Source organism: Bombus huntii, chromosome 11 (assembly GCF_024542735.1).
Source record: "Bombus huntii isolate Logan2020A chromosome 11, iyBomHunt1.1, whole genome shotgun sequence".
NCBI classification, from domain to species: Eukaryota; Metazoa; Arthropoda; class Insecta; order Hymenoptera; family Apidae; genus Bombus; species Bombus huntii.
The window spans coordinates 3,122,509-3,149,537 of record NC_066248.1 but is presented as its reverse complement, the minus strand read 5'-3'; the positions used below and the strand labels follow the sequence as shown (position 1 = coordinate 3,149,537).

At 40.1% G+C, this 27,029-nt stretch overlaps 2 protein-coding genes across 9 annotated transcripts in view; both read right to left on the bottom strand.

Annotated features, from left to right (window-relative positions):
• The window catches only part of LOC126870977 (protein trachealess), a 137,840-nt gene extending 129,639 nt beyond the window's left edge, over window positions 1–8,201 (bottom strand). For 2 of the 4 annotated variants that reach the window (XM_050629257.1, XM_050629260.1), the window contains exon 1: window positions 7,243–8,201. In XM_050629257.1, the coding sequence (XP_050485214.1) occupies window positions 7,243–7,559 (317 nt within the window). In that variant the 5' untranslated portion in view covers window positions 7,560–8,201. The remainder of the gene's footprint in view (window positions 1–7,242) is intronic. The other 2 variants (XM_050629259.1, XM_050629261.1) reach the window with 1 other exon arrangement.
• A 3,976-nt stretch (window positions 8,202–12,177) lies between these two features.
• Window positions 12,178–27,029, bottom strand: part of LOC126870971 (klarsicht protein) — a 118,454-nt gene continuing 103,602 nt past the window's right edge. For all 5 annotated transcript variants that reach the window (XM_050629232.1, XM_050629233.1, XM_050629231.1 and 2 more), the window contains exons 20-21: window positions 22,417–22,796; window positions 12,178–20,206 (exon numbers count right to left, since the gene is read on the bottom strand). In XM_050629232.1, coding sequence (XP_050485189.1) covers window positions 19,915–20,206; window positions 22,417–22,796 — 672 coding nt within the window. In that variant the 3' untranslated portion in view covers window positions 12,178–19,914. The remainder of the gene's footprint in view (window positions 20,207–22,416; window positions 22,797–27,029) is intronic.

Genomic DNA, 27,029 nt, shown 5'->3' with positions numbered 1-27,029 from the left:
TAACTTTAGAGGTACTCTTAAACCTCCGATGAACGTAGAAAACAGGTGAGTATGCTTAATGTCAATAATTTTCGAGTAAAGACACGTATAAGTTTCATAGAACTGTGTAATTTTAAAATAAATATAAGTATTCCGCTCTGGGCTGTTTAAATATCATTTTAAACGTTAGAAAAATTTAAAACCTGTTTTTAAGGAAAATTCGTTTCAACGAGTAACGTAGCAACAATATAGCTTTTAATACATTGACAATAAAATTGAAGAGATTTAGACAATTTTCCAAATATATTTTAATATCGTTTGCAGATTATGTCTATATATATATTTTTTTTTTTGACATTTCTACGAATACGTGTCGGAGCTAGATCCCCTGAGATTATAACAGCGTGTTAAAGGGCTGTACATTAGGATATTACAATTAGCTTTAACGAACTTCATCATATGTTGACCTACTTACATCTTACCAGCAGCACAAGTAAAACGATGATTAACGATCTCGAATGGAGTATAATAATACTCCTTCTGATACTTAATCGCACTATTTCTCACTTGCAACGTGTTAAATAACCCGAGGTCTAAACGAGGTGTCTGCCTAAAGTACCGTCTGTCAGTCTAGTTACTAATTCCACTGATCGTGTTCATCTTCAGTTAAAATACAACTTCATATCGCACTACAAGTGCCCCGTAATCTCTTTACCAAATTAAGCTACTCAAATAACATTTTAAGCCTGCATTTTAATCTCGAAAAATTCAAATATTGAAATTTTCAAATATTTAAACATTCGAAGAATCAAATACTCAAAGATTTGAATACGTACATTCAAACGTTCAAATATTTAAATATTTCAAACTTTCCAAGTCTCAGGCAACCAGAAATTCAAATACCACGCTTCTCAAACTTCTAGATATTCAGACGTTTCAAAATTTCAAATACACCAAGGTTTTGAAGCTATTCCTTCAATTCCATATGTTCGGGGTATTTCCTAAACGCGATTAATCGAAAAAGTCGAATATTTTTCGCAATTCTCGAACAATTGATCTCAGTTTGATAAAGCTTTTATTATTAACAGATACGGCGATACAGCGATCGTTGGTCCAGCTGTGAGCGAAACATTGGTACGCGCACGTACACAACGGGACACGATAAATCCAATTAGGACGAGCACGAGCAGCAACGATTATCGGAACTGTTTAATCTAATGCAAATACCGGACGATTGCATCTGTCAATAGAGGTTCGAGGCCGTCTTGAGTAGCGGCAGCTTCGAGTATACTGACAGAAGTACCCGAGGCACGACACGGCAACAAGTGGTGCTCGACGCACCGCTAGGTCAACACGTCGTCCGCGTACTCTCGTTCTCGTACGTCGAAGACGGAGTTCTTTTCACCGGACAACTTCTGTGACATTATACTTCGAGCACCACTTCAATCTATCCGTCAAACATCGCCGCGGAGCACACAACGAGAAAGGCAAATGTTGTCCGAGTTCTCCTCTGGGAACGTTTTACCTCGAATCAGGTGAAATAGATGAGTTTTAGGGATTGAGATTTAAACATCTAGGATTCATGATTCACGGTTGTGTTATTTCTCAAAAAGATGTAATATGCGCGATGTTCGTTCACGCTCATCGCCATAATGCAAACTCTTCTTTGTCTAAAAGTACAGCTGTTCTTCGCAATAACGTTTCAGTGGAATGATAAAAGGTGAAATAAATTTTGTAATCGATTAATATCAGCGAAGCGTTTCGAGCGATTAAACAGCACGATTATTCCGGCGATGAAAAGAAAGGAGACGCATGATGGGCAGAGAATGGAAGAGAACGGAGCAACGCTCGTTATTTCGAGCGCCTGGGCTGCCGGATAATTGATAGCGGAATGCTAATAACCTGGACGAGCCACGGATTATAATAAGTTTCTTGCGTGCCGCTTCTTGCGTTCGATCGCTGTTCTCGCTAACGCTGTCACAGCCGGCTCTGTCAGCTTATCACGCCGATGCTAATTAATCGGCCGGGGGAATCTGGCTGAACGGAGACAAATCGGGAATAGTTTTTCATGATGTCGTCAAAACATAAGTAGGATAGGATTAAGGAATGATTAAAACAGGAATTAATCTCGCGAGTCAATATTTTTCTGGCTGCAAAGATGTGTTGTGGTTTAAGAGAATTTAATATGAAAGATGAATAGCTTCAGAATTATTTCAGTATGTAATTTTGCGAGTGAATTAAAACGAGGTCAAATGAGATCAAAGGAAAGGTGGGGTTAATCCGAGAAAACTGTAGGAAAAGTTAATCGACGAAATGTTTCGAAAGGAATTCTATAAAATTATACGATTTGAATTTCATTTCACTTAAAAATTCAGATTTATATTCGAAACTTAAACATGACATGCAGTTTAACCAATCAAGCGAATTCTCTTGCAACGTTTCAAAAATAATTCTGGAGGTCGGCTATTTTCAAAGTTATTCGATTTAAGATTTTTCCAAGCTCGACGTGGATATGGTATATTAAGTGCATATTAGAGAGATTCGATGGCGAGATAAGACGATGGAAAAGGCAAACGTGTACAAATACTAGTTAGCTATCCTATAATTGAATGGTGAAATATATTTTTTGAACTAACAAATTACGAGCTGCACTGTATATCTTAGAGAATGTCAATCAGAAATTAATATCGGTCTTTGTTGTTTAGAGGCTGCAATTAACCACGTGTTTATCTAATGAACAAGCATACATTAAAATCCGTAAAAAGACTAACCTAAATTTCACAATCTATAAATAGATTACAACTTTTCATAGAAATTTTCATTGTTCGCGCGCAAATTTGTTTCGATTTTTAAAGAGATGAACTTAAATCTCCCAATGAAAGCAAATTGCTTACTTCACAGAAATTTCATATAATTCATAGTTTGTTACGTCTCTGTAAATCTATTTACTATATCACTCTTACTACATTCTCCGACTGTAACTATGTACACGATATCATCCAACTCCGAAATTGTCGCGACAATCGCAAGTTACACAAGCAACAGCTCCCTTCGTTCCAAAAGAATCAATCGACAACGACGAAGGAGAAAAACGGGAATGAAAACGCGAGAAGGGGAATGATACATAGAAACGATTAATCGAAGCCTATTGAAAATGGGCGATGCCCATTTACCGTACACGTATCCTATTCGGCCGGCGAATAGATTTACGACACAACGTGCGAAAATTCGTAAAAAATCTTAATACAATTTGCTAGAAGATTAAACTACGGCGAGTGTATAATTACACGAATGGTTCGTACACTTCCTTTTCAGACCCTGGCCGAGATTACGTATCGCCGTGTACTGCATTATGGAGTGTGAATAATTATAGTACACGAGTGGAACCGATGAACGAGTGTGTGCTCGCGCGCGCGCGCGCGCGCGACCACATCCATGCCATCGCGACGATTAACAAAGAACAACCGTGGCAGCTTTTCGAAAGGCTTCCTCGAAATCCTGAAGGGGGCAGAAACCGGGTGGAGAACCAGAAGAAGAAGAAGAAGGAGGAGGAGGAGGAGGAGGACACAAAAAAGTCGTATCGAAGCGGCTATCTCGATTAGATCTCTGTATCGGATCCATCGATCGTCTTGTCAATTACACGGAATCGTATATCGAGCCGCGTAAATTACGGAACACGCGTCTCACGTGAAATAATATTGTACGTTACACGACGTTCGGTCGCCGTAAATGTGTGTGCGCGGGCGCACGTTCGCAAGGGAAAAATGTAATTGCCATCGGTGGGATGAGAATCGGCAAAGCCCGATATCGTTCGCGTGCTTCGCTCCTAGAGCAATTTAGGAAATTGATAACGAACACCAAAGTGGCGCCGCTGCAACTGTGCATTAAGGACGGGAAAATTGAAACCCGCGTTTCAATGCTAGACATTGTTTCGCTGTCGGGGTCAACGTTTTTGCTGGAGTGATTCTTGAAATTTTTGCCGTGTGGTAATTATCAGAGTTGGTTTTTCTCGACGTTTTCCTGAGGGACATTAATTAGGAAGTTTATGTCGTTGAAGAAGCAGCGAACGAGGTTCTGTTAGAATTTTACGTTTGGATATCCTGTTTTTGATTTACTGTAAATAAGTAGATATTGTTATTGGAAAAGAAATTAGAAGAAGCTATACTAGATCGTATAGTAACGTGCGAATATTTCTCTGCTTTTGGAAAGTAGTGATTTATTGTACGTCTGAATCGCTTCTTTCTGTCTGACTATGAATAAGTAGATTCTACTGCAGCAAAGTTATTGCATCAGATCATCAGATATGTAACGCGAGTGTTCTTCTTTGTCGAGAGGAGTATAACAATAATTTATTAGCAATGAAATAAAGCTTAATCTATGTTTGTACATCTTCTTTCGTTATGTTAAATAAATAAATGTTGCAGTTGGAAAAGAAATTGTTCAGTCCAAATATAGATACAAATGACTTATTCGTAATCATCGCTCACAAACTACTTAAATATTCATGCGCGTGTCTTCTCCGTATTGGCAGAAACAGTTTCGACCTCTATACCAAAGACTCTTTCATCTGCCAGTATAGCGTAGAGGAAAGAGTTAAAGGGTTAAACGAAACACACTGCCATCAAAGACTCGATCAGAAAAAAAACACGAGACGATCTCTAACTTAGTTTCTTATTTCCACGCACGTCCACGGTTCGAATTCACGTTCGAATCCAGAGTTGTCATAACTAATTGAATCTTCACGCGTGTACGTACACCGCGCGAGGCAGGATAAACGCTCGAGCCGATAGAATCGCTCAGCACGAGATAAACTTGTCCGTGGCTGAAGTTTATTAACGCGCGCACACGGCCCGGTTACATGTCGAGGAAAAGAAATCGACTTTATAAATATTATACGAGAGACACGCGTGTGCAACGGCGAACTGGTTTTCGCTGTGAGCGTTGCGTTATCAGCGAACCAGTTACAGCACTTCCACAACCCGCCTCTCGCCGATCCCGAAAATTTCAAAACTTCACGCACGTCTCACCGATGAAACCGACGTTTCTACTTCCTTGAAATATCTTGTCACCACGTGTCGAGAACACTACCGCGCGAGTTACGTGTAAATTACCGCTTCGAGCCTGTTTTTCGGCAAGGAAAACGTTTCTGTATATAACGTGGTTCACTTACTTCTTACGGATATCTAACAGTTAGAAATTTTACGAGCGCTGTAACGAAACGCGGCAATCACGATTATATAGAAACCTGAAGATGTGTAAAGAACTTACAAGATATCTGTCGGTAGCAGACACTTCGCAGAGATCGTCAGAACAGTTGATCAGTCAAAGTATCGTTAACGACCAACTTCTCTCGCGCCATAATTGCAAACCATCTGCCTAATCGTTTTCTAGCCAGCTATAAACTCGATACACCAAAAAAAAAAAAAAAAAAAAAACAAGTCAAGAACGAAGAAGAAATAAATAATAGAACGTTCGATGGATTCTCGACGTTTCAGTCATTTCTGGTAGCAAGTTCGTTCGTGCAGGCCACGTTCGTCCACCGCGTGCCAAATTACATTAAAACCCTGTACGTGTCGAGCATGCTCGGCTAGATACGAACAACGAGATGTGTACAGTGTATTCGCGAAATAAAACCCTTAGACAGAAAGTTAGCTCGCATGTCCCTCGTAATTTACGCATGAACAAGCGACATATTATTTCGCGTAATCACGCTCCAACCATATGAAAAGTTACTTTATGCGGTTTATGTGGCGTTATACCGCTACCAAGAGCAAAAGCGAATAGGGGATGAAGAGGGAAAAAGAGGAAAATAGATAGAAGCATGGTTACACATCGAACTACATAACCAGCTATTGGTCATTTAATTATTATATCCTGTCTCATAAATTATTCAGTTCTGTAACGTTTGCCGATCTTCGGGAATTATTTATTGCGCGCACGTGAAGGGGGTAACAAACGCGTCTAATTATTCGCGAGGAATGCCGATATTTTTGCGCGATTTACAACCAGTGATCATCGATAGTTGCGGCATCGTTCGCGGATCTTCGGATTTTTCGTGTCGTCTACCGTGTAACCATGTGTGTTCTAACAGTGCGTTTACGGTACTGATAACAGAATTCGTAATGTTTGGAAGTGATTTTAGTTAAGTTGCGGAACTTTGGAGGAGTATCTATGTGTGGAAGGAAATTTAGGAAAAAGTGGGCAAATATTAGCCAGATTAATGATAATCTCATACATTATATAACTTTAATTTCGAATTTCGAATAAACTATTTGTTTTTGGTTGAAGAGGATCAAGAGAATCACGAAGTGGAAGGCTGAAGACTGGTATGAGAGAAACGTCAACGAACTTGATTGTCTAATAGGAACTAAGGTAAAGAGAGTATTTAAGCAAGGTGTTTGCTCGAAATGGGTAAACACGAGAGTATTCGTTTAGCAGAGAAATATTTACAAGGTAAATTTCGAAGGCTGACATTGCCTACCTATACGCTCGACGGTGCATCGAATCTGATATGGAAAAAAGTAACTCGATCGTAAAGGCAATAATATCGGTAAGAAAAGAAGGAACCAACCATACAGATTTACGTAAAAGTATATACGTTAAAGATTCACATCAGACTAGAGAACTAACCGAATGCTGAACAATTTGTAATCGGATCGAAAGCAAAATATTGTACATCAAAACGAATAACTCGATACCAATTGGTATTCAAATATTTGTATCTTGATACGTATAATTTCCAAGGCATCTGTACGATACTTAAAATAATAGCCGTGGCTACAGCAAATTTTTATTATGTATTACAAGGAACAAAAATCAGAGAATCTTTATCCTAGATATTCCCTTAAACAATATTTACTTGGAACTTCTATTGGTAAATTGCCCATGCATCAATCAGAAACCTCATGCTCAATCATGCTAAATAAGATACATGTACCTGTATCCTAAGAAACTTTAAACCACGTTATTCGACAAAGCTAGTGCTATTCTCAATGGATCCTAAACAACAACTAAAGTTATCTTAGATACTCTCTGAAACAAAACCTTTGTGATGAAATCACCAATGGTGCGACCAATCGTAATCTTTTCTAAATAAGCCATATATATATATATACCCTAGGAAGAGTTTAACTACCATGATAACCAACACGGTACCTGGCTACCACAGCTTTCAACGAAAGGAATCCTAACGAAAGATTTAAAGGCAAAAAGGCAACCCCCAAGTGGAATCGATATAGAACACGAATCGGTCGATGGACTAACCTGTAGTAAGGGAATCCCTGGTGAACGTGAAGGTCCATAGGCATGGCAGGATGAGTAGGGCCATGGTGTGCCGGTGCGGGGGTGTACTCACCGGCCGCGGACAGGGGTGGCTGCATCATGCTCGCCGCGGCAGCCGCATGGTGGCCGGCGAGCATCGCCCCCCAATGAAAACCCGGGGCACCGGGCATCGCCGACGGATGTTCCAGTTCGAGGCCGCGGTGACTCGTCGAGGGTAACGCACCACTTCCGGCAGATCCTCCGGCGATACCGGCGGCTCCACCAGCACCGCTTCCGGCGACACCGCCGCCGCGGTGCATTAGCCAGCCCTCCACCACGAACGTCAATCTTGTCCGTCCGTTGAAACACCGTGAATCACACCCAACAATAATGTTACCTCGTACGAAAAAAAAACCACACACCCACCGATCAAAACAACGGACACTTCCGTGTCTTTTTTCCACGCGAAACCTCTCTATATCTCTTCTACTCTACTAGCAACAAGCTTCCCCCTTTACGTACATATACCTCCACCAAGAACGAGAAAACAAACCCCCGACCAATAATAGCAATCACTTGACACACTGTCGACACATGATCGGTCCCATGCACGACGCGAGCCGGCGGCCTATCCGCGAGCCTGCCACCGGCTCCGGAACACGGCTCACCGGACACTCTCGCGATCCACTATCGAGGAGGATGCGGACGTTGAAGCGCGTAGTAGCACTTGGCGGCGGTCGCGGTGATAGCGCGGTGGTCTCCCTGGTGCCGATCGGCGTCGTCGTCGTCGGCGGCGCGGTCCTCGCCGGATGTTCACGGTTACGCGGGGGAGACAGGTGTTCCCGTAAGTTCCTCTCGCGAGCCGCTGCAGCTGGACGGACCCGGAGAGTGGCGCAGCCTTTAGCTCGGCCATGAATGACGCGCCGTACCTCGAGCTACTTCGCGGAGGCGGGGCCTACTCGCGCCCACGTGACACCTACCGCCTCCATCCTCTCCCCCAACACCGTGTCGCTGCCCAACCCTCCCCTACCTAACCGCGACCCGCGTTCTCTCCCTCCCGACACCGTTCCGGCCCCGCTCTCTCCACGCCAGCTGTGCCACTACCACCACCATCACCACCACCAAAGTCGATACCGCGTCCTCCGCCGTCCACCGACGAACCTTGCACCCGGACGGTACCATCGACGATTCCAACGCAAATCTACCACCACCGTGGATCATCCTCTCGACGAAGACTCTGCTACAATAGCTTCCCCACGGAGAGTTCCTGTCGTACGGTTTCCTGCGTTTTTGGGACAGGATTCAGGCTATTGTTGCAGCGGATACGTATATCGACGAATTCAGATTCTTGTCATTTGTTTAAAAAAATTTGTTTCAAATTTGTTTGAATGTGATGAATGAAAATCATGTAAAAAGGATTGTAAAAATCATTGTACCTAAGTAACGTTCGTTTTTGCGAATTTTATTACTCGCTTCGGAAAGTTTGCAAGCAGTAACTAGTTTAACTATAGCTCTTTCAAAGTTCGTAGAGAACCATAAACTCTAACTACACGTTAATTAGGGCATAACGAGTAAACGTAAAAGATAATAACGTTAATTGTTTTTTATGGTTCGGATTATCGATACTGTATAATAGTATACGAAGTCTGTTTTATATAAGGAGCGATAAATAAAATAAAGTTGACAAAAACTTCCACGCATAAACGAGGTGAAACTTCTTACGGAAATTCGCCCTTTCACTCGGCGCGTACGGTGTTTTATTGCATTCCAACGGTAATGATCTATCAGCGGATAACATTTTGCGCCATTATTGTATTCATTATCAAATTATCTTCCATATTGTTTGACCATATGGAGTGCTCGTTCTCTGTCTTGTCTCGACTTCTTGACACGAATTTTCTTCCGTTCTTTTCTTTTTCTCTTTTTTCTATTCTTTGTAACGAGCTACTAAAAATTTTAGTGAAAGCGCGGTCGATCGATTCAGTTTCTGGTAATATTTTATGTAAGTCGTGCTCGAACGAAAACAAATGCATCGCACGGGTCGAAACAACAAAACCTGTGAGGTACCGCCTCCGATTATGAGACGTGGAACGAGAGAGCACGTCGACACCCCCGCGAATCGACCGAACCGTAGACGCAAGCTCGTTCTGACGTAACACTTGTTGAGCCGATTCACCCCCGCGGCCATCCCTCGATGGACATTTAGTAAACGACCGAGGGATGTGCGATGGAATTTCTGTTATCAGCGGCTGGACCTGATCGCGGACGAGACAAGTTCACCACGAACGATTTTCATCCTCTCAATTGTAATTTCTCGTGACAAAGATCGAATAGAGGATCGTGGTCGACGACCCAACGAGGACAGAAAATGAATCTTTTAACTCGAAATTAATCGGAAACGTCTATACGTAATCAGGAAGTTTGAATAGCTAATTTGACAAATAGCAAACGTGATTGCTTCTCTCTCAATTTTTTCAAAGATTAACGTTTCTGGGAAAAGATTCGTAATTTTGCTGGAAGCTCGTAGCTCGTCCGTTTGCAATGATTTCTTGGAGGCGAATAAAGAAATTTGACTCTCTTAGATGCATATTAAGATGTGACGAGGAGTATGGTATAAAGTAATTGATATTTATTAGGATTATAGTTTTATTTATAGCATAACAGATATTCCGATGTTTGTTCTACTTCAACGCTTTGATAACACATAGGACACCGAACAGGGCACGATAAATATTACAGCACGCAGTCGGAATTATTGGGAACAATATATAAAATATGTGAGGCCAGGCACGTCCTCATAATTCTATCCTACTACCCCAAAGTGTCGGAAATATATCGTTTCTTCGACAGTCTTGACAATTCGTTTGATCCTTAACAGAATCGTGAGTAGAATCGGTCGAGAGCGTACGAGAATTATCCAAAACCATTCCCGATCGTATTCTGTCACGCAAGTATGTAAAATTACCAAATTTTCTACCCTGTCTAACTTCTCCATCCAATACCATTTCTTTAGAATCTACGATAACTTATAATAAAATATAAAATAAGATATAACAAAAATAAAAGAAAATAGGGACCAAAGAGAAAATATCGAATTGAAACAACGCGAACACACTCTGACACAACGCTCTTCTCCCGTTGCTTTTCATTTTCGCGAACCACGCTCGCCAGCGTCGAATTATTACTTCTAATCAGAGATTCAGGTACGCGAATGGAAAATAAAAGCACCGGAGTCGCGCGGACAGGGTTAAATCAGCCGACCGTCGGCATCAGGGCCCTCCGGTTGTAACCGGGCTGCCACAATAAAAAATTTAATCAAAATGCCCTCTTGGTAATTTACAGCTCGACCAGTCTCAACCCTTTGGCCGGCGAGGGTGGAAAGAAGCCAGGAAGAATGGGTGGAAGAAGAAGGGTTGGTCGGACGATAGAGAGAAGAAGAACCCCGTAGGAGTCATAGACGAGCACGACACAGGCCATTTCATCGCGAAGGGGCTCGTCCCTGTAAAAAATAATACTTGTCTTCGCTCATTTGCTCCTGTTAAGCCCGCGACTCTCTCTCTTATCTCGATCCCCGCTGTCATCTCGTAAATTACAAATTAGAAACGTCAACGTGCTGTTGTAAACGCTTGGAGCAAGGGGTGTGTACGTCTTTTACGTGATACGGGAAGCATCTGTGGCGAATTCGTACGTTCTAGAACTTTCTTTAGCAACGATTAACAAATAAATAGAATTTGTCTTATTCGTCTTCCGAAAAATTATTCAATTACGATCGTGTCGTTGTTCTCCGCAAATTACAACGACTCTGCGATATTTGAATGAATCACGTTTCACAATACTAGCCTCAAATGGAGTAAAAGAAACGAATAAAGAAAACGAAATTATAATCGACAGTTCCTCGGAAGATCGTTCTATCGTAGTTGTTGGATATTTCGCGAGAAATCGTATTAGAATGGTACGAACGGCTTAATGGCGTAATCCCGTTCCGAAAATTGCAACGCGTTACTCGTCGCATGATTAAAGGGCATATCTATGCACGTCCGATTAAAGACCGCCGCGGTCGCAGCAATAATTTATTTACAGCTCCAACTTACGATATCCTGGAACCATTAAAGTAGATTCCCGGAGAAAAGTTTCGGCCGTGGTTGCCTACCTGGTGGGTACAGGTGTGAGTCGTAATAACATAGCGGCCGCGCCCTTTAACCTCTAATATCCCTACCTTCGTACTGACTTCACTAACGCCGCCAACAATCGGCCCCGGGTACACCGCAATCATCCTCTACCTCTGTATCAATCGCCAGCGGATCATTATTGCGAATACACTTAGCATTGCGCTTTCTCCACCGTTACTTTTGGCACTGTACACGTGTACGCGCCGCTCGCAAATGTTCTATCGTGCTATTCCCTTTTTCAGCCGGCGCTTATCCAATTTTTCGCGTCTTTGAAGATTCCGTCTTTCCAATCGTCGTATTTCTAAAGATTCGTTGTGGTTTTGGAAATATTGTCGACGGATCAGAGCAATTGAGGAATTACAAAAGTATTAAGAATTTAGGTTTACGAAAAGGTTCGGAAGGTTTGGAAAGTTTAAAAATCATATCGATCTTTTTGTCGGATGTGTCTCTTTATTTTCTTATACTTTTGATCGAGCATTCTTCTCTTAAGGTTATTTAACGCTAATGTCGACAACCGAGTAGGTATGTGGCAAGTATGTAGGTATCTGGGTAACAAATTCGTTCTCGTCGTTTTGTACGATCCTTCGAGTAGCGTAACTTCATTCTTGCGAAGTATTTGATGCAATGACAAACGACGAAGATACTAAATGCCCTGTTTCTCGTGATTCATCCTCTATATCTCTTTAACAAGATCTCTTTTTCTTTTTTCTCTGTGTCGGCAGTGGAAGGTGGAGAGGTTGGAGATACGACGGAATGAAGAGACGTAAAATGTTGTCCAAAACTGTAATTTATTTCTCCATGGTGCCAAAATACACTAGAATACTCCGTAATCGTAGAAAATATTATTGATATTGTTCGGGTATAAGTATATAACACGTTAAACGCAATGACATGTGAATGATGATTGAAATGGCATGAAATTTTCATACGAATGGGGTGTACACTTGAGATGGGATATATGATATGAATGGCAAAGTCGCACAAGTCTGAGCAAATAAAATTAACGATACGTATATGTAGCGAAAGAAGTAAGAAACCGTAAGAACACTAAAAAAAAAAAAAAAAAACACGTTCGTTCGATAAAATTTCATACGTAAATCGTATTCAGAGTATGTTCGATCAAAATACAATTTCGATAGAGACAAATTTGTTCGACGCATTTTAAAAATCGATAAAAATACTGTTCGATTAAAAAATAAAATAAAATAAAAGAAATACTGACAACGAACGTGTTTCCTTGTAATTAAAAGATCGATCTATTCGGCGCTGTAATCGGCAAAATTGACAGAAATTAATCTACAGAACGAATAAAGGAATTTTTCGACAAAATGAACATTCAAGAAATAAATCAAAAGGTTGATCAAAGGCCATGCAGTAGGTTCATGCCTGACATTACGGCGCCAAACTACAGAGCGTTGTAAGAAGTACGCGATACTTGAATTCGATCGCGTTCTCGAGGAATTCAAATGAAATCTTACTGATACGATCAAATTCAATCCTCCATGAACCAAGTCGTTCTCATTAAACGCGATATTCAGGAAGAAAAAGTAGAGAAAAGTATACCCAACAATCGATAAAAGATAAAAATTATACCGATCCATAATACTATAAAGGAATAAAAGAGATCAAGGTTCGTGGAGGGTTAATGTCGCTTGTATTCTGAAGATGCAATACAAACAGGCATCGTACTCTCGAAAGTACACATTCGATAGCTTTGTCGCAAAATAGTCCGCGGTTTCCTTTTTACAAAATTTTGCATCGCGTCTAGAAGTATTCAGAAAAAGTACAAAGTAAAATTTGTCGAATTTCGCATAAAAAATTTCGATCACAGTAATAACAATGACCTTGATAGAAATAGAAACCGCAGGCCGCCGTTAAAAATATCGATTATCGTAATACAATTTGCAAACGAATCACTTTCGATTCTGCAATTAAACGCGTAATTAATTCCTTTCTTTCCTGCTTCCTTTTTTTTTTTTTTTTTTTTTTTTTTTAGATTTTTCCCCAATATACAGCAACACGTTCGAGCGTTGCCCTATATCATAATTTTCGTTTAAAAGTAAAACCGCATGCAATGTATAATCTAAGTAGCCGCTACAGCAACGCAAAGGTGAATACATTTTCGCGACAAATCAAAGCTGTACAAAGCACGACACGATTCGTTTTTTCCATCAATTCTTTTCCTTTTATTTTTTCACTTTGCGAGCAGACGCTCGCCTGATGCGGTGATGATACGAATGAAACGGAGGAAAAACAAGATGCTTCTCGTTAATCCTATATATTTATATATAAGTGATATTTTGATTTCTCAGGTACTTTATACACGTTGTGATAGGTAGAGTAGGCAGGTGAGGCAGACCTCGCGTTCGTCGACTTCAGGTTTTCCGTTCAAAAGTTTCCGCCATCGACGTGCTTTCAGACGACGTCGATGTTGAACGTAAAACACGAATTCGATGACCAAGGACTTGTAACCGTGGAACTTGTCTCCTAATGTACTGTTTAAAGGATCGAATTAAGTTGTTCGATCAGAAGAATCGTTGTTTCTTTAAGTAGTACAGTCTAAGACAGTTTCCCTAGGGTGCAGGATAACGCTCTAGCATTATGATTGCGTTAACAGAGCAATTTTCATCCTCAGATGGCTGAATCATGAAACAGAAACTTGTAAATAAATTTGAAAGTTGACGAAATTCTTTTAAGCAATACTTTATATTATATTACCAACTCGAACGATAAATTTTCCTCTATCGTAACTTTTTGCGTATATTTTTAACGAAGGGAATGTTTAACGAAGGATAGAGTCAAAGTATAGCAGGAGCAATGATGCTTACAATTTTCTAAAGCAATTAATTCTCAAAAATTATGACGAATTACATCTCGTTGGGTGAAAATCGCTCTGCCCTCGCGTTAAGCTTTTCTCTTCGACATCGAACGACCCCTGAGGGTGTCGTCATCTTGCAGATCTCAATGAAAAGTTCTACTCGATCCCATAGGACAATCTGTTTAATAAAAAATCAAGTATTCAGAGAATACAAGAGGCTCTTTTTAAGCTCTGTGCCCTGTGTATGGATACTAATTGCGTGCGTGTGTATATGTGTGTGTGTATGTGTACACGTATGATGTCACCATTTGTCGTCGCCGTCGTGAACACGTAAGTACAGCATTTCAAACTTTGGATCGTCAATGGTATATTCTTTGAAACATTGGAAGAATTATACATCGATCCATCGGTTACTGTTACCTTTTCCCCTTTTTTCTCTTCTCGCTCATTTATTTTTTTTTTCCTCTTTTCTCTTCTGTATCTTACTAAGTTATCTCTCACGTTCCTTTATCTTATTATAACGTAGCATGCTTATGAATATACAGTTTTACTTCGATCAATGCTTGATCCGCCTGATTCCAAACTCTATTCTCCTGTGTCACATTCTCTGACACAAACACAACGCACAAACAGTGCTCAAACTCAATCACGCTGGATAACGCTCAAAGACGTCATAATCTTAGTCTGCTATGTGCAGTGAAAAAATATAAGTCTGCGAGACATTTTGCAAACTTCTTCTTTCTCGGGGACCCTTGTTATCTTTCGTTTCGCATGTTTCTTTCGCGATAACGACTGGTCCTGCGCGAAAAGTTAGCGTCTCGACAGAGGTGTATCATCCATCTACCGTTAGATGCGAACACATTCGTTCAATCTCTTTTACACGCATGCACGCTTACACGGTAAGCATCGTGCACAAACTGTTCAAACCTATCAAATCGATCTAATCATCCTCTTAACGATAAGTTCGATCTGTTCTGTAAAAGAAGCTCTAATACGATCGCTCTAATTTCCAACGAGTAACGCGTTTTACTTTGACGTATACAAATTTATACATATTCTTTACGTATATTGATTATGTTTGATTATAGTTGATTATATTTGATTTTTTGTTGCCTCACTCGTTGGAAAATTGGGCGATCCTAACGATTCACGTCGAAGCACAATATTAATCGCATTACGCCCTAACGAAGCTGAAATTGAAACATCCTATCGCCTACGGACCCCTTTCCCCTCACAAAATATTTCACAAAATATACCACTTTAATTTTCGTTCGCCTCTACGAAAAATCAATAGTTATACGTGTATGTTTTCTTTTTTAAAAATTTTTTAATACAAAAAATATCGTTTGATCTTAAGGTGCGATCGATTCTTTTTACAGGCGCGCTATTTACATTAATTCTACTCCTTTATTTTCATTTTGTTTAATCTACCAATTTTGATCAATCTAAAATATGTAAGATCGCGTTTCGCGTAAATTGGCCAAAGTATCGTACGAAATGTAGAACTGTGCTTGTGCAAATGAAAAATGTAGCACGAAAGATAAAACGCAAAAAATGTTTGAGCTCGAAAAGATTCAGTCGATTGAACGAAACGTCGTGAACGTTCGTTACTGTAAATTTGTGTCCTACAAAACTGTCCTCTATATTTTACCGCGTAGAAAACTGTGACGAAATATTTTCCATCCATATTATCAAATAATAATTATCCCTACGATGTACAAAAATAAAATTCGAAACTTTTTTTTTTTGTTTTAGATGCTTTTATTTTCGCTATCTATTACTCCGTGTCACGCAAGTTTTCGAGCGATCGTGCTGAAATAAATTGATCGAATTAAAGGTTGCGTGACGGAACTGTAATCTTATTACTCCCTATCGAAGATCAGTTCGCTTGGAAAACCATGTGGATAATCACAGCGTTTAATATTCAGCATGTATCAATGATTATAATATGAAAACCTTTGGTAAAGGTTTTATAGAAGCTCGCGTACAGGGTGTTTCATTTCAAGCGAGCCATGCGCATTTCAACGTCGAATAAGTTTTTGAACGAAAATCGAAACGTGGAAAATTTCCAAGCAAGTATTGCCCGATATTTATTGTATTCGTATACATTGTATTCCAATTGAGTCTTATTGCGTCTAACTATTTGTACTTTTAAGGATTAACAAATATAGTTGAATCCTTCAACAAAAATATTTTTATTTTTAATTTCCGATAATTGGACGTGTTTCAATATTTTGTAATCTATAGGAGTATATTTTGGAAGATAAAACTTATTTCTGCTTGTAATGCAACTTCTTTTATAGAATCTCCTAATTTTCATCCGACATATTTTATATCGCTAACACATGATTCAGTTAAAATGAAACACCGTATACAAGAAACGTTACTAAACACCCTAACATTAGTACCGTTGCAAGTTATCGAAACGATCTACTCGATACAAGTAAAGTGACCCTTCATGCGACAACTACAAGCGATGAGGATATGTGTATAAAAACCCAGGCATTCGTAATGTACCCTAATGTACCATGTTAACATTTCGTTAGTTCGACAAATAAATGTCAATGTAAATCGACAGAACTGTCAGATTTCAATTAGTTCCGTTGTTCGTATGGCAAGAACGAATAAAGTTCCCAATAAACAACAGACAGATTCCTAAAGTCCCTTTTCTCATATTCACCTTTGAATTCTCGCTGAAGTCACTCCCCAACTCAAAGACCATTTACTTTTATTATACCATAATATACCTTCACACGTTTCTATCATCATCGTCTTCGTAATCGTTGTCCTCTTACGATCAAACGACGAACAGTTTCATCGTCTAATATATATATATATATATATTTTTTCAAACATTTTTATCATCTATTTTATCATCGTCTTTTATGATTTTTTTTCTTTTCTTTACCTTTTCTCAGTCGTCAAGCAACGAGCAGCAAACACGGCTGTCGATTCAACCACATGATCGCAATATCAGCGGATCGTATCACTTGAAGGTGTGTTTTCGATCAACATTTACCCTTTTATTTATTTATTTATTTATTTGTTACGTATTTTCTTTCATCCTTGTCATTGGATAAATGTTTACCAAACTCGTTCACCACGAGAATTATTGTTCCTCGATATTCGCAAGATCCTTCGTACGAAGTATATCGATTGGTTAAGTGATGACAAAAAATGCGGACAGAACCGCGAAGTTCGATGGAACTTCAGAAAATAGTGCGTCTCGCGATTCTTCGATATTAGATGTTCCCCGAAGAAGCAAGATGACTTTACTTCACGTAGCACGATCTCGTGACTACGTATGCGGTTTTCAAACACGATATCGCTGGTATTTTAATGAAATTATCACGGAGACGGGTCACGTGAGAGTGTGTGCGTCATTCAGATGTTAGTTTCATTAAAATTCCAGAAACCTGTGTCTGCAATTCAGATCTCTTTTCGGCGTCGCCGTTTTCCTCCGCTAGACTCAAAGGCAACTTTGGTCCCTTTCTTTCTTTTTATTATCTTTTTTCCTTTTTCTTTATCGGAGCGGTCGAAAAGAGAGTCTGAAAATTTCTACGCGAGAGAAGTTCGTCTATTGAAATTCTGATTTCCAGAATCCTTTAGTTCGTTGGTCGTTTACTTACCGACATAGATTTTTTAAAGAGGAAGATATGGAAATCTTCGTTCTTTTTCTATTTTTTTCTTTATGCGTCTTGTAAACGTGAATTTATTTCGATCGACTGATTCAGAATTTCAGCAAAAGAAGTTCACCCGCATTCTCTACTCTACGGTAGCAGTCGACCATCGGCCAATGCTACCAACTGCTGTAAACAACCATCGTCCACATAAAAAACAGAAACAAAAACAAAATCGTTGAAAACAATCAAACGATACTACCGTCGTTTAACATCGCATGCATCATACTCGTCGAACATCAGCGTTCGCGCATAGAACATCGTTCCCTTTGTTTCCCAATCACTCGGAGAACGCTATAAAATATCTCCTCTCCCGATTCACATTAAATTACAAACAATAATACGTATATGTATATATATATATATAATTTGCAACATATATATATAAATAAATATTTATACTATATAACAAAAAGCGCGCCACTGATTCATCGATCAGTTTCGAAAACCTCGAACTCGATATTATGCGAGAAAAGATTTCATTCATTCGTTCATCGTTATCGTTACTTGTCCTTGCAAATTCTCTGAAATGAAGATAAAGTTATTCTCTTTATAAATATCTGTCAACCTTATCTTTTTTCTTTGTTATTTCTTTCTTTTTTTTTTTTAATTGTTTTGTTATTCATCTGTACCTCTACGTCGTTCCTATATTTCGTTGAATCTTTCGTTCTTCAAGAATTTGCAGAATTATGCTACGAGGTTTCGATTCGTCGTTATATTCGAAGGCTCGAAGATTGTCTACGTAGATCTCGACCCTCTCATTCATTCTCGATTTCGCACGTGGCTAGAGCAGGTATACGAAGTTATACTTACCTCTCGTTTCATACTCGATTCGCACAGTTAAATATCTGATTTTGTAAAAACGTATAAAAAAGTTCTTCCTCATTCGTCGTTCTTTTTTTTTTTTTCTTTTTCCTGTTTTGACCTAGTGCTCATAGTCTCTACGTCGCGCCTCAGTCACTTTTACATTATTAATCTATACCGTTCTTCACCTTCTTCTATCTTTTTTTTTTTTTTTTATTTTCTATCGTATCACAATCTCAAACGAGCGCAGATCTTCTCTCTATCGTACGTGAAATAAAACAGGGAACCATCACGTTCAACTGAAAAGTATTTTTGTCTTGTGGACGAAGTTGCAGTCTCGTCGTAAGATCGAGCTTTGTGCTTTAAATTGACTCGATTACTGAACACTCGGAATTCTTTATGGCAGTGCAAGCGTAAAGTAAACAAAGTTGGAAGAATTTTCGTAGTGAGATCGAGAATCGAACGTGTCAAGAAAAAAAAAAGAAAACAAATTACAGTTTACGTATTTAAGTCTCAGTGGAAAAATATTAACACTAAGCGATATTGTACTTTTTCACATTTGTGTAGAGTACTTTTAGTATAAATATAGTTGAAATATAAAAAGTTTAGAGATAAATATAAAACTTCGGTATTTCAGAAACGACGACTGAACGTCAAAAATCTGGACGAAACAATGATAACTCTCACTTTTTATATTGTTCCCAACTTAATTGACGACGTATTGATAATCGATACTACGAATTTGCCGAAAATCGTGCGCTCTTCGTACTATTCTTGGCTGGAAAGTTGTCTGGCGATGAAACGTCGCGAGTCTAATTTTGTCTACGTTAGAACAAAAACCGCCTTTAATGATACAATTTTCGAAATAAATCGCGCGTATCATTATTGAAGCGAGACGTTGACATCCGCGAATCGACCGTTTATTTCTACAGATGGAGAGAACTTCTGCGAAGAAACAAACAGAATAGCTCTTGCTTCTCTATCATTCTGCTGGCTAAACTCTCCAGCCATGCATAGTATTATTTATCAATCTATTCACCTACTAATTTTATCGTGCATCGCACGACCAACAGAATGGAGCAGATTATGCTCGGTGACTGAGGGTTCGACTGATCTCTCTCATACGAACGATGTCTTCCGTGGAGATTCCATGGAGTACGACGCCGCGTCAGGCTTTTCCAACAGACGATTGGCGTCGTGAAGCTCACACAGGTGGAGGACCCCTAACGTAGCGTAGCTGAGGGGTCAGCGAGAAGTTCAACGTGTTCGTCGCCTCGCAGCAATGCGGCTCGAGGAGACAGGCGGCGCAGAAGAGGGCGACCAGGGCCAACTGGAATGGCAGAGCTGCTCTGAGGATGCGCCAGACCCAACTGTGGGGAAGACCAGGCTCGTTGTCAGGATCTCCTCCATCCGTGGCGCCGCTTTTCACTGCGTTCGTCGCGATTAGCTCCGCACCTTCCTTCAACATCTCCGTAACACCAGCCTTCTTGCGCTTGCTGCACAGTGGACAGAAGGAACATCCAATTTTTTCTCATTATTCCATGAATTTGAATCATTTTTTAATTCGTGTTCTTGCTTTGTCGAGGAGTCGGGGAGTTTCAAGGAGTTGAGTGTTGGTTTGATAATGACGCTGTGGATGACGTGAATGATAGAAGATACGTTGGCTGCGAGGAGAATGTTATATAACCGGCTGCAAGTATTATCGAAGGAATCTCGTGGATTTTCACGAAGAAAGTAGGAAGGGAACGTTAGTCTTCGGTTTAGTTATACGAATACGCCAAGAACAGCGCATATGAATTCGTTCGAGCAGATATTACTCGATTCTGTATTAGATTCATATTGGAGAAATTGCGGAACACTTTATCAAACACTTTCGTAAGAAACGAAGAAACAGAACGAAACAAGTACCGCTGGTTAACTGAATGCACGATGATCAGATTAGTTTCTATGCTCGAGATTAAATTAATTACAAAGTCGACTAACCGCGAACTTCGGTTAGCCGTGAGACTTTAAGGTGTCCGTTTAATCAAGCAAATTAATTTACAGCGTCTCGTGGGAGAAAGTCAGGTCAGGAAATGAGTAAAAGGTAGGTTCTTGGGGAAATCAAATACGATGTACATTTCCGTATTTTGGGACGTTGGTAAGTGACTTTCAGTGTACTCTCATATTTACAACAACCATACAATAACGATTTAAAAAATTCACACTACTCTGTTTGAACGAAAAGTGTCCTAAATTTTTATGCACACCGAGGGTACATTTTTCGTTCTTACTTTTTATCGGCTTGCTCCACTTTTTGTTTGCTCGAAAGCGAATAAAACGCTATTAACGTTAGAAGGAATAAAAAATAATGGAAGCAGAGACGTTCCTAGAATCGAAACGAGAAAAAAAGGAAGGAAAAAATACGAGTAGACACGAGGGAGGGAGCTTTTACAACTTTTTTTATGATGCAATATGCCCGGCATTCTATGCTCACGAAAACTAAACCTATTACCGTTGCCACTGTGCAGTGATTAAATGCGACTATAAAAAAAGCATCCTTCAAACAAAGTTAAATAAGGTACCGCGGTGATAATGGGAATTCGGAGTAATTGCGATTGAAAGAGCGGATCACGAAGCCGGTTCGCCAGGGAAACCAAGTAAAACAAGGAAAACACACGTTTTAATGCACTTCGTGTCCCTAAACTTTCTTTTTTCTGACAGCCTAGATATTATTGCCATAACAATAAAATTCAAATATCACTGACTAAATCTTTGATTCTGATAAAAAAAAAAAAAAAAAATATATAGCAAACGTAACGTAAAATTTTATTCGCGTTTATCGATACGACAGTACCGTACAACTTCGAAACCAAGAGTGGTGATTTTCAGTCAGGTATTTCAGAAATTATCGAAGGTTAATTAAAAGAATCTAAAAGAAAGATATTTCACAATTGCGCGGTAGAGAAAATAAGCGTCGAATATTATTAATTCGTTCCGAGCCTTAAAGGTGGTTACCACGAGAAATGTTCATTCACAGCTAACTTCTTATATTCAAATGAGTGGACGCGTTATGGAAACGCCTTTATGAACGAGCAAGTTCTTGTCCCCGCGTCTAAATAGACGCCTTCATTCTTTGCTGCTCATTTTGACGTTATGTAAATGGAATGTGCGTCGAGGAAGTCGTTCTTTATCCCCTCGAAGGTGTTGAAACGCCTGAATAAATTAAAAAAAAAAAAAAAGAAAAGAAAAGAATACACGCGTCCGTGCATTTACCTCGACGGAACTTTCGTTTTAGTACATTAAGACTCATCTTGCAAGAAAATTTTCTAATCAACTTCCTTGCAACTGTATTAACGTAATTAAAGAAGATAAGAATAGATAAGAGACAAAGCGTGAAGATACAAGCGCGCGTAAATAGAGAGAATTTGTTCAAAGATGAATGGAGAAATTTCGTTACATCGAATTTCGAAAACAGGCTACGAAAGGTTTCATGACAGATGTCGATTATTAATAATTGCAATTTTATCAAAAACTTTCTAACAGTTCCATTTAATTGGAGCAACGTCACTCGATATCGCTCGATTATAAAATAAAAAGAAACCAGATAAAAACGAAACATAGCCCGAAAGCCAAAGTCTGCTTCGTAAAACGTAGTACAAGATATATCGCAAAATATACGACAAAATTATACGAAAATGAAAAAAAAAAAAAAAACGGTACTCACTCTATAAAATGATGGACTTGACCGTTCGTCCTTTTCGCAGCTCGCGCCTCGACACTGGCAGCAGTGCGTACGATTAATTCGCGACACTGTTTCTGAAGATCTCGTAGCTCCGTTTCCGCGTCCTCGACACGTTGCAGGAGTTCGACGAGGGCCTCGCTTCCAGGCGCCAGCTGACTCTCCAAACTGCGGGTCAGACGACGAAGGGCGGCCAATCTTCGCTCCCGTTCGCTCAACTCTTGCTCGCTGCCGCTGTCAGAGATGCCACTGTCGGACAACGAGCCACCTTCCTGCGTCAGACTGATCGGTGGCGAGTCACCGAATTTCGCTAACACCCCACTGCCCACTTCCTCCGTGGTCGAGTCTTTTAGCACCGTCCCGTTCTGCAACACGAACCAGTCGAGTATTCGACTTTCATTCCAACGACAGAAGCTTGTCTTTGTCTTTGCTTGCTGCTCTTGTTGGATTCTTTCGAGAGGTGGATAACTGATGGTTTTGCAGGTTTCGTTGCTTTTCGTTTGGGATTATATAACAGGGTTATATCACAGTCTTTTCAGGAAATAACGCGTGCATCGAAGATTTGAGTTACAGAGAGAATAGGAACAAATGAGAAGCTGTATACGAGCTGAAGCATGTAAATTGTTACGATCAAACGATCGTTGTAGCTTTCGAGTGATAGCTCGGAATAGCACGATGTTTACGATGAAACGCGACACTTCGAAATCTCCGTCGATCGATTACAGGGAAAATCACGAAAGGATGTACCACTTAAATCTTGCCACTGATTAGATCACGGGATGCTGATAGGTATAAATACACCCCGAGAGAATACGATATCGAATATTGCATAATCCAGTGTTGGTTATTGCCAGCGGCTAATCGGAAGGCATATAAGACGATTATATGAAGGAAGAAGGGGATACAAAGATGGGGTGAACGAAAGAAAGGAAGCAAACGGAATCCGCAGGGGCGTATAGTGTCATCTGGAACGTCTGTTCCCAAAATTTTTAGATGTTTAGAAAAATGGAACGTCGTGTATTCGACACAATCGCAACTATAAAAGGAACGCTAGATATTCTTGTCAATACGAGAAATGACAGGTTATGACGGTATTCCTGATATATAGGGGTCGAAGTGAAGAATTTATTAGGGTTGTTATACGTGTTTCTGACCTAGGATCGATAAATCTTAGGTGGGACACGGTTTGCAACCGTTCGTTCGAATTATTCTCTTAACGCTAAGACTGATAGATCGACGAGGTCCTACCGATAAAAAGGCTATAAATCGAAGTAGATCAATTTTCTTCTTAGAAAGAACGAATTTGGCAACTATTAGCAATAGTCATAGAAAATTCTCAAATTATCGCACCAGCTATCGAAAAAGATGTCTAAAGGAAACTCGCCTGTAGATCGAGACGAACCTAGTTTTCAATTCTCTCTTCGCCTCGCTCGGCATCTGTAACGTCTTTCAAAGAACACCACTGACAACCCTGCTAGTCTCGACGTGTCACCATCACATGTCCGTCCCTATTTCGATACAAACGTATCATCTCCGGAAAAAACTCTGCCACGAAGCAAACCAAAAATAAAATACCAAAGATAGAAAATAGAAAGAAAATATAACCAGTCACGAAACCTTAATATCAAACAGTAAGAATAGTAGTAGTAGTAGTAGTAGTAGTAGTAGTAGTAGTAGTAGTAGTAGTAGTAGTAGTAGTAGTAGTAATAATAATAATAATAATACAAAAAAGAATATGAGAGTGCGGAGGATCGCGAGACAAGGACGAAGAGACGAGAGCGAAAAGGGTGGAGAGGAAGGGGTGGAAAAGGCGAACGCGGGAGAGAAGAGGGTTGGAAGAAAGAGAGGGTTGGTTTAGGCTGTTGCAGCAACGGGGCAGAGGGGGAGGGGTGGGAGAGCCTCCGGTAATGAAAAGCGCGATCCGCATACCAAGTAGCAACCTTCAACCTAACCTATATATAAGTCGGTATACTCTTGTATAACGGATAGTAGGTACGAAGTGAGTCTCGAGTCAGAATCCACGTTGCCCGAAGGACCAATCACGTAGAAGAAAACTGCGAGAATTCCTTATTTCCGGTCTAGTAAGGCGCCCTGGTAACAGCAATACTCTCTCTCTCTCTCTCTCTCTCTCTCTCTCTCACCCTTTCTTTCTCTTTTTTTATTTTCTTTCTTTGATGTTGGAAAGACTAACCTTGGAATAATATATCGCGTGTCATCGTAGCGGATAGAGGGTTTAGATCGAACGTTTTTGGAGTACGAGCTATCGTATCGACGAAACGAGTCGACTTCGTTTGCGAATGTCGATGGAACTTTTTCCGAGTTTGGAAATAGATGGCGAGCGAAGATCAGTGGAGTCCTTTCGAGGGACTTCTCTATGGCTTCTGAGTTCTTTACAAGATGGAGTTCGTGTTCTTTGAAGTTTAGTCGCGAATGTGACCGTCTTCCAGTTCAATTTGAAGCGAAAATGAAAGCTCGTTAATTCTTTTCCCGTGGATATCTTCTTAACGTTTTCGGATTCTGTCGCAAATACGAATAGAACGCTCGCGATCTCACCAATTCCCTTGATCCTTCGTGAGTTTGTCTATGAATACCAGAAAAAAAAATGAAAAAAAGAAAAAAGAATAAGATATTTCCGAATTAGAGTATTTAAAACATCGATACAGTTTCGAATTTCCTTACAAACATCGATAAATTATCTTCGATCGCGAAAAATAATATTCAAGCTCGAATCGCAACGATGTAACGAGCGATCGGTCGAAGCTTACAAACTGTTTCCATCGGATCTTATAATTAGACCCATCTAATTCGATCGGCGAGTATAATTAGGACTTGGCGACGAGAATGAAACTAATGTAACGGTCTAAAAGGGCAGGCAGATAGATGAACGATAAAATCGTTGTCGAAGCATCGATGTCCTGGACGAGGCAACGATACAGCTGAACCTACGTGGAAGGTTCACGCGGTTAAAAGCGAGTCTGAGTTATTGCACGTGAAAAGTAAAACTGGGTATTACGGAGATAATTGGCCGAGGCAACGAGTCCAGCAATTTTTCCTGTCTCCTGTTAATTCGAGATATCGCGTTACATAAATTTGCGGTTACCCTCGGTTTCTCAAGGCAACTTCTCTTTCAATGCTCTCCGTTGCCTTTTTAGACGCTCCGAGTTTTACGACAGACTTTAACGTTAACACACTGGTAATTTGTTTTTGAATACAATTTTTAATCTCCTTTAATCAAAAGCCAAACCGATTGATTACCTGTGTACACGGCCAATATTCGATCTTCCACGACAAATGACTTCCTTAAGTTTATTTAGTCGCAGAAGATGCGTGAATAACGATGAAACACAAGACCACATTTTCAAAATAACACGTTAGACATGCCGGAAGATCTGATCGAAAGGCAATAAAAAAGAAAGAAGGAAAATATAATTTCCAAAAAGCAGCTAAGGAAACAATAGGTTGAAATGTCTATGTCGAACGAGCTGCTCGGCCGGAAGTGCTAATCAAGCAGCTCAGCCTCTTAATCTCTAACCCACGTAGAAAGTGGTGCTCGTCGACACCGGTATATCCGGCGGCTACAACTGGTCAGTCGACCGTTCCGGCAGCGATATTAAATTTGTATTTTTACGCTGATTCCACGGGCCATTCTCGTACGTGAGTCGAAAGGGAATCGTTCGGACGATTAACGATCCCAGCTCCCTAGGGAGTCGCTGGTTCTGAGGTAGCCAACTCCAACGTTTCCCAATGGCGATTCTCCTATGTGAACCTAAAACTCGTCCTCGTACCCGTCTCCTGCCACCGTTTTTCCTATTCGCTAATATTTTATTTAACGCCTATCAAAATTTATGGATTTTTCTCGCTCAGCCAACAGTTACTCTAGAATTTAACGCTACCTCCGCGTAGAAGCAACGTTTAGTCTGGTTTGCGGTTAAAAATGCGAAACAATAAGGTCTTGTCTCCGGAGGAAGATTAACTTTTTACATAAAATCAAATGGAAACGAATTACAAAGCAAAAGTATATTCTTTACGTTTTGCAATTTGACTTTCTTATGTCAATTTCTCGTTTCATCGATTTCTCGATTATCTTCTTTCAATTTCATATTCTTCGATTTCCCAGCGATTTCACAAAGAATTAATCGAAACGTAACTGAAAATCAGAGAAATTCTACGTGTAAGAAAAGAAAGATTCTTGGTACACGTGGAACATGTTTGAAAAATTATAAAAGCGAAGAAGACCAAGGAAAATCTAGAAACAAGAAACAACTATAAAACGTACGATTAATTGTCGCACGCCATTTACCCTCCGAGATAAACACAAGTAAAATCGGTAGTCGCGGTGGAACTATTACCGTTCCATATCTCTAACAGCCTCCGTTGGTTTTATCGCTTCAATCGGAATTCCTTCTTCCATTATCCGTTCTCTCGTCCCATCCTCGCGTCCACGACCAGCTTCTTCTTCTTCTTCTAAGATTCGAAGAAGATGGAACTCTTAACGCGAAGCACTTTGTCGAGTGGTGAAACGCGTCTGCCTGGTTCGAGCAAAGTATCGTATCGACAAAAAGGAGAAAAGAAAGATGTAACGTCGCGTGCATGAAATT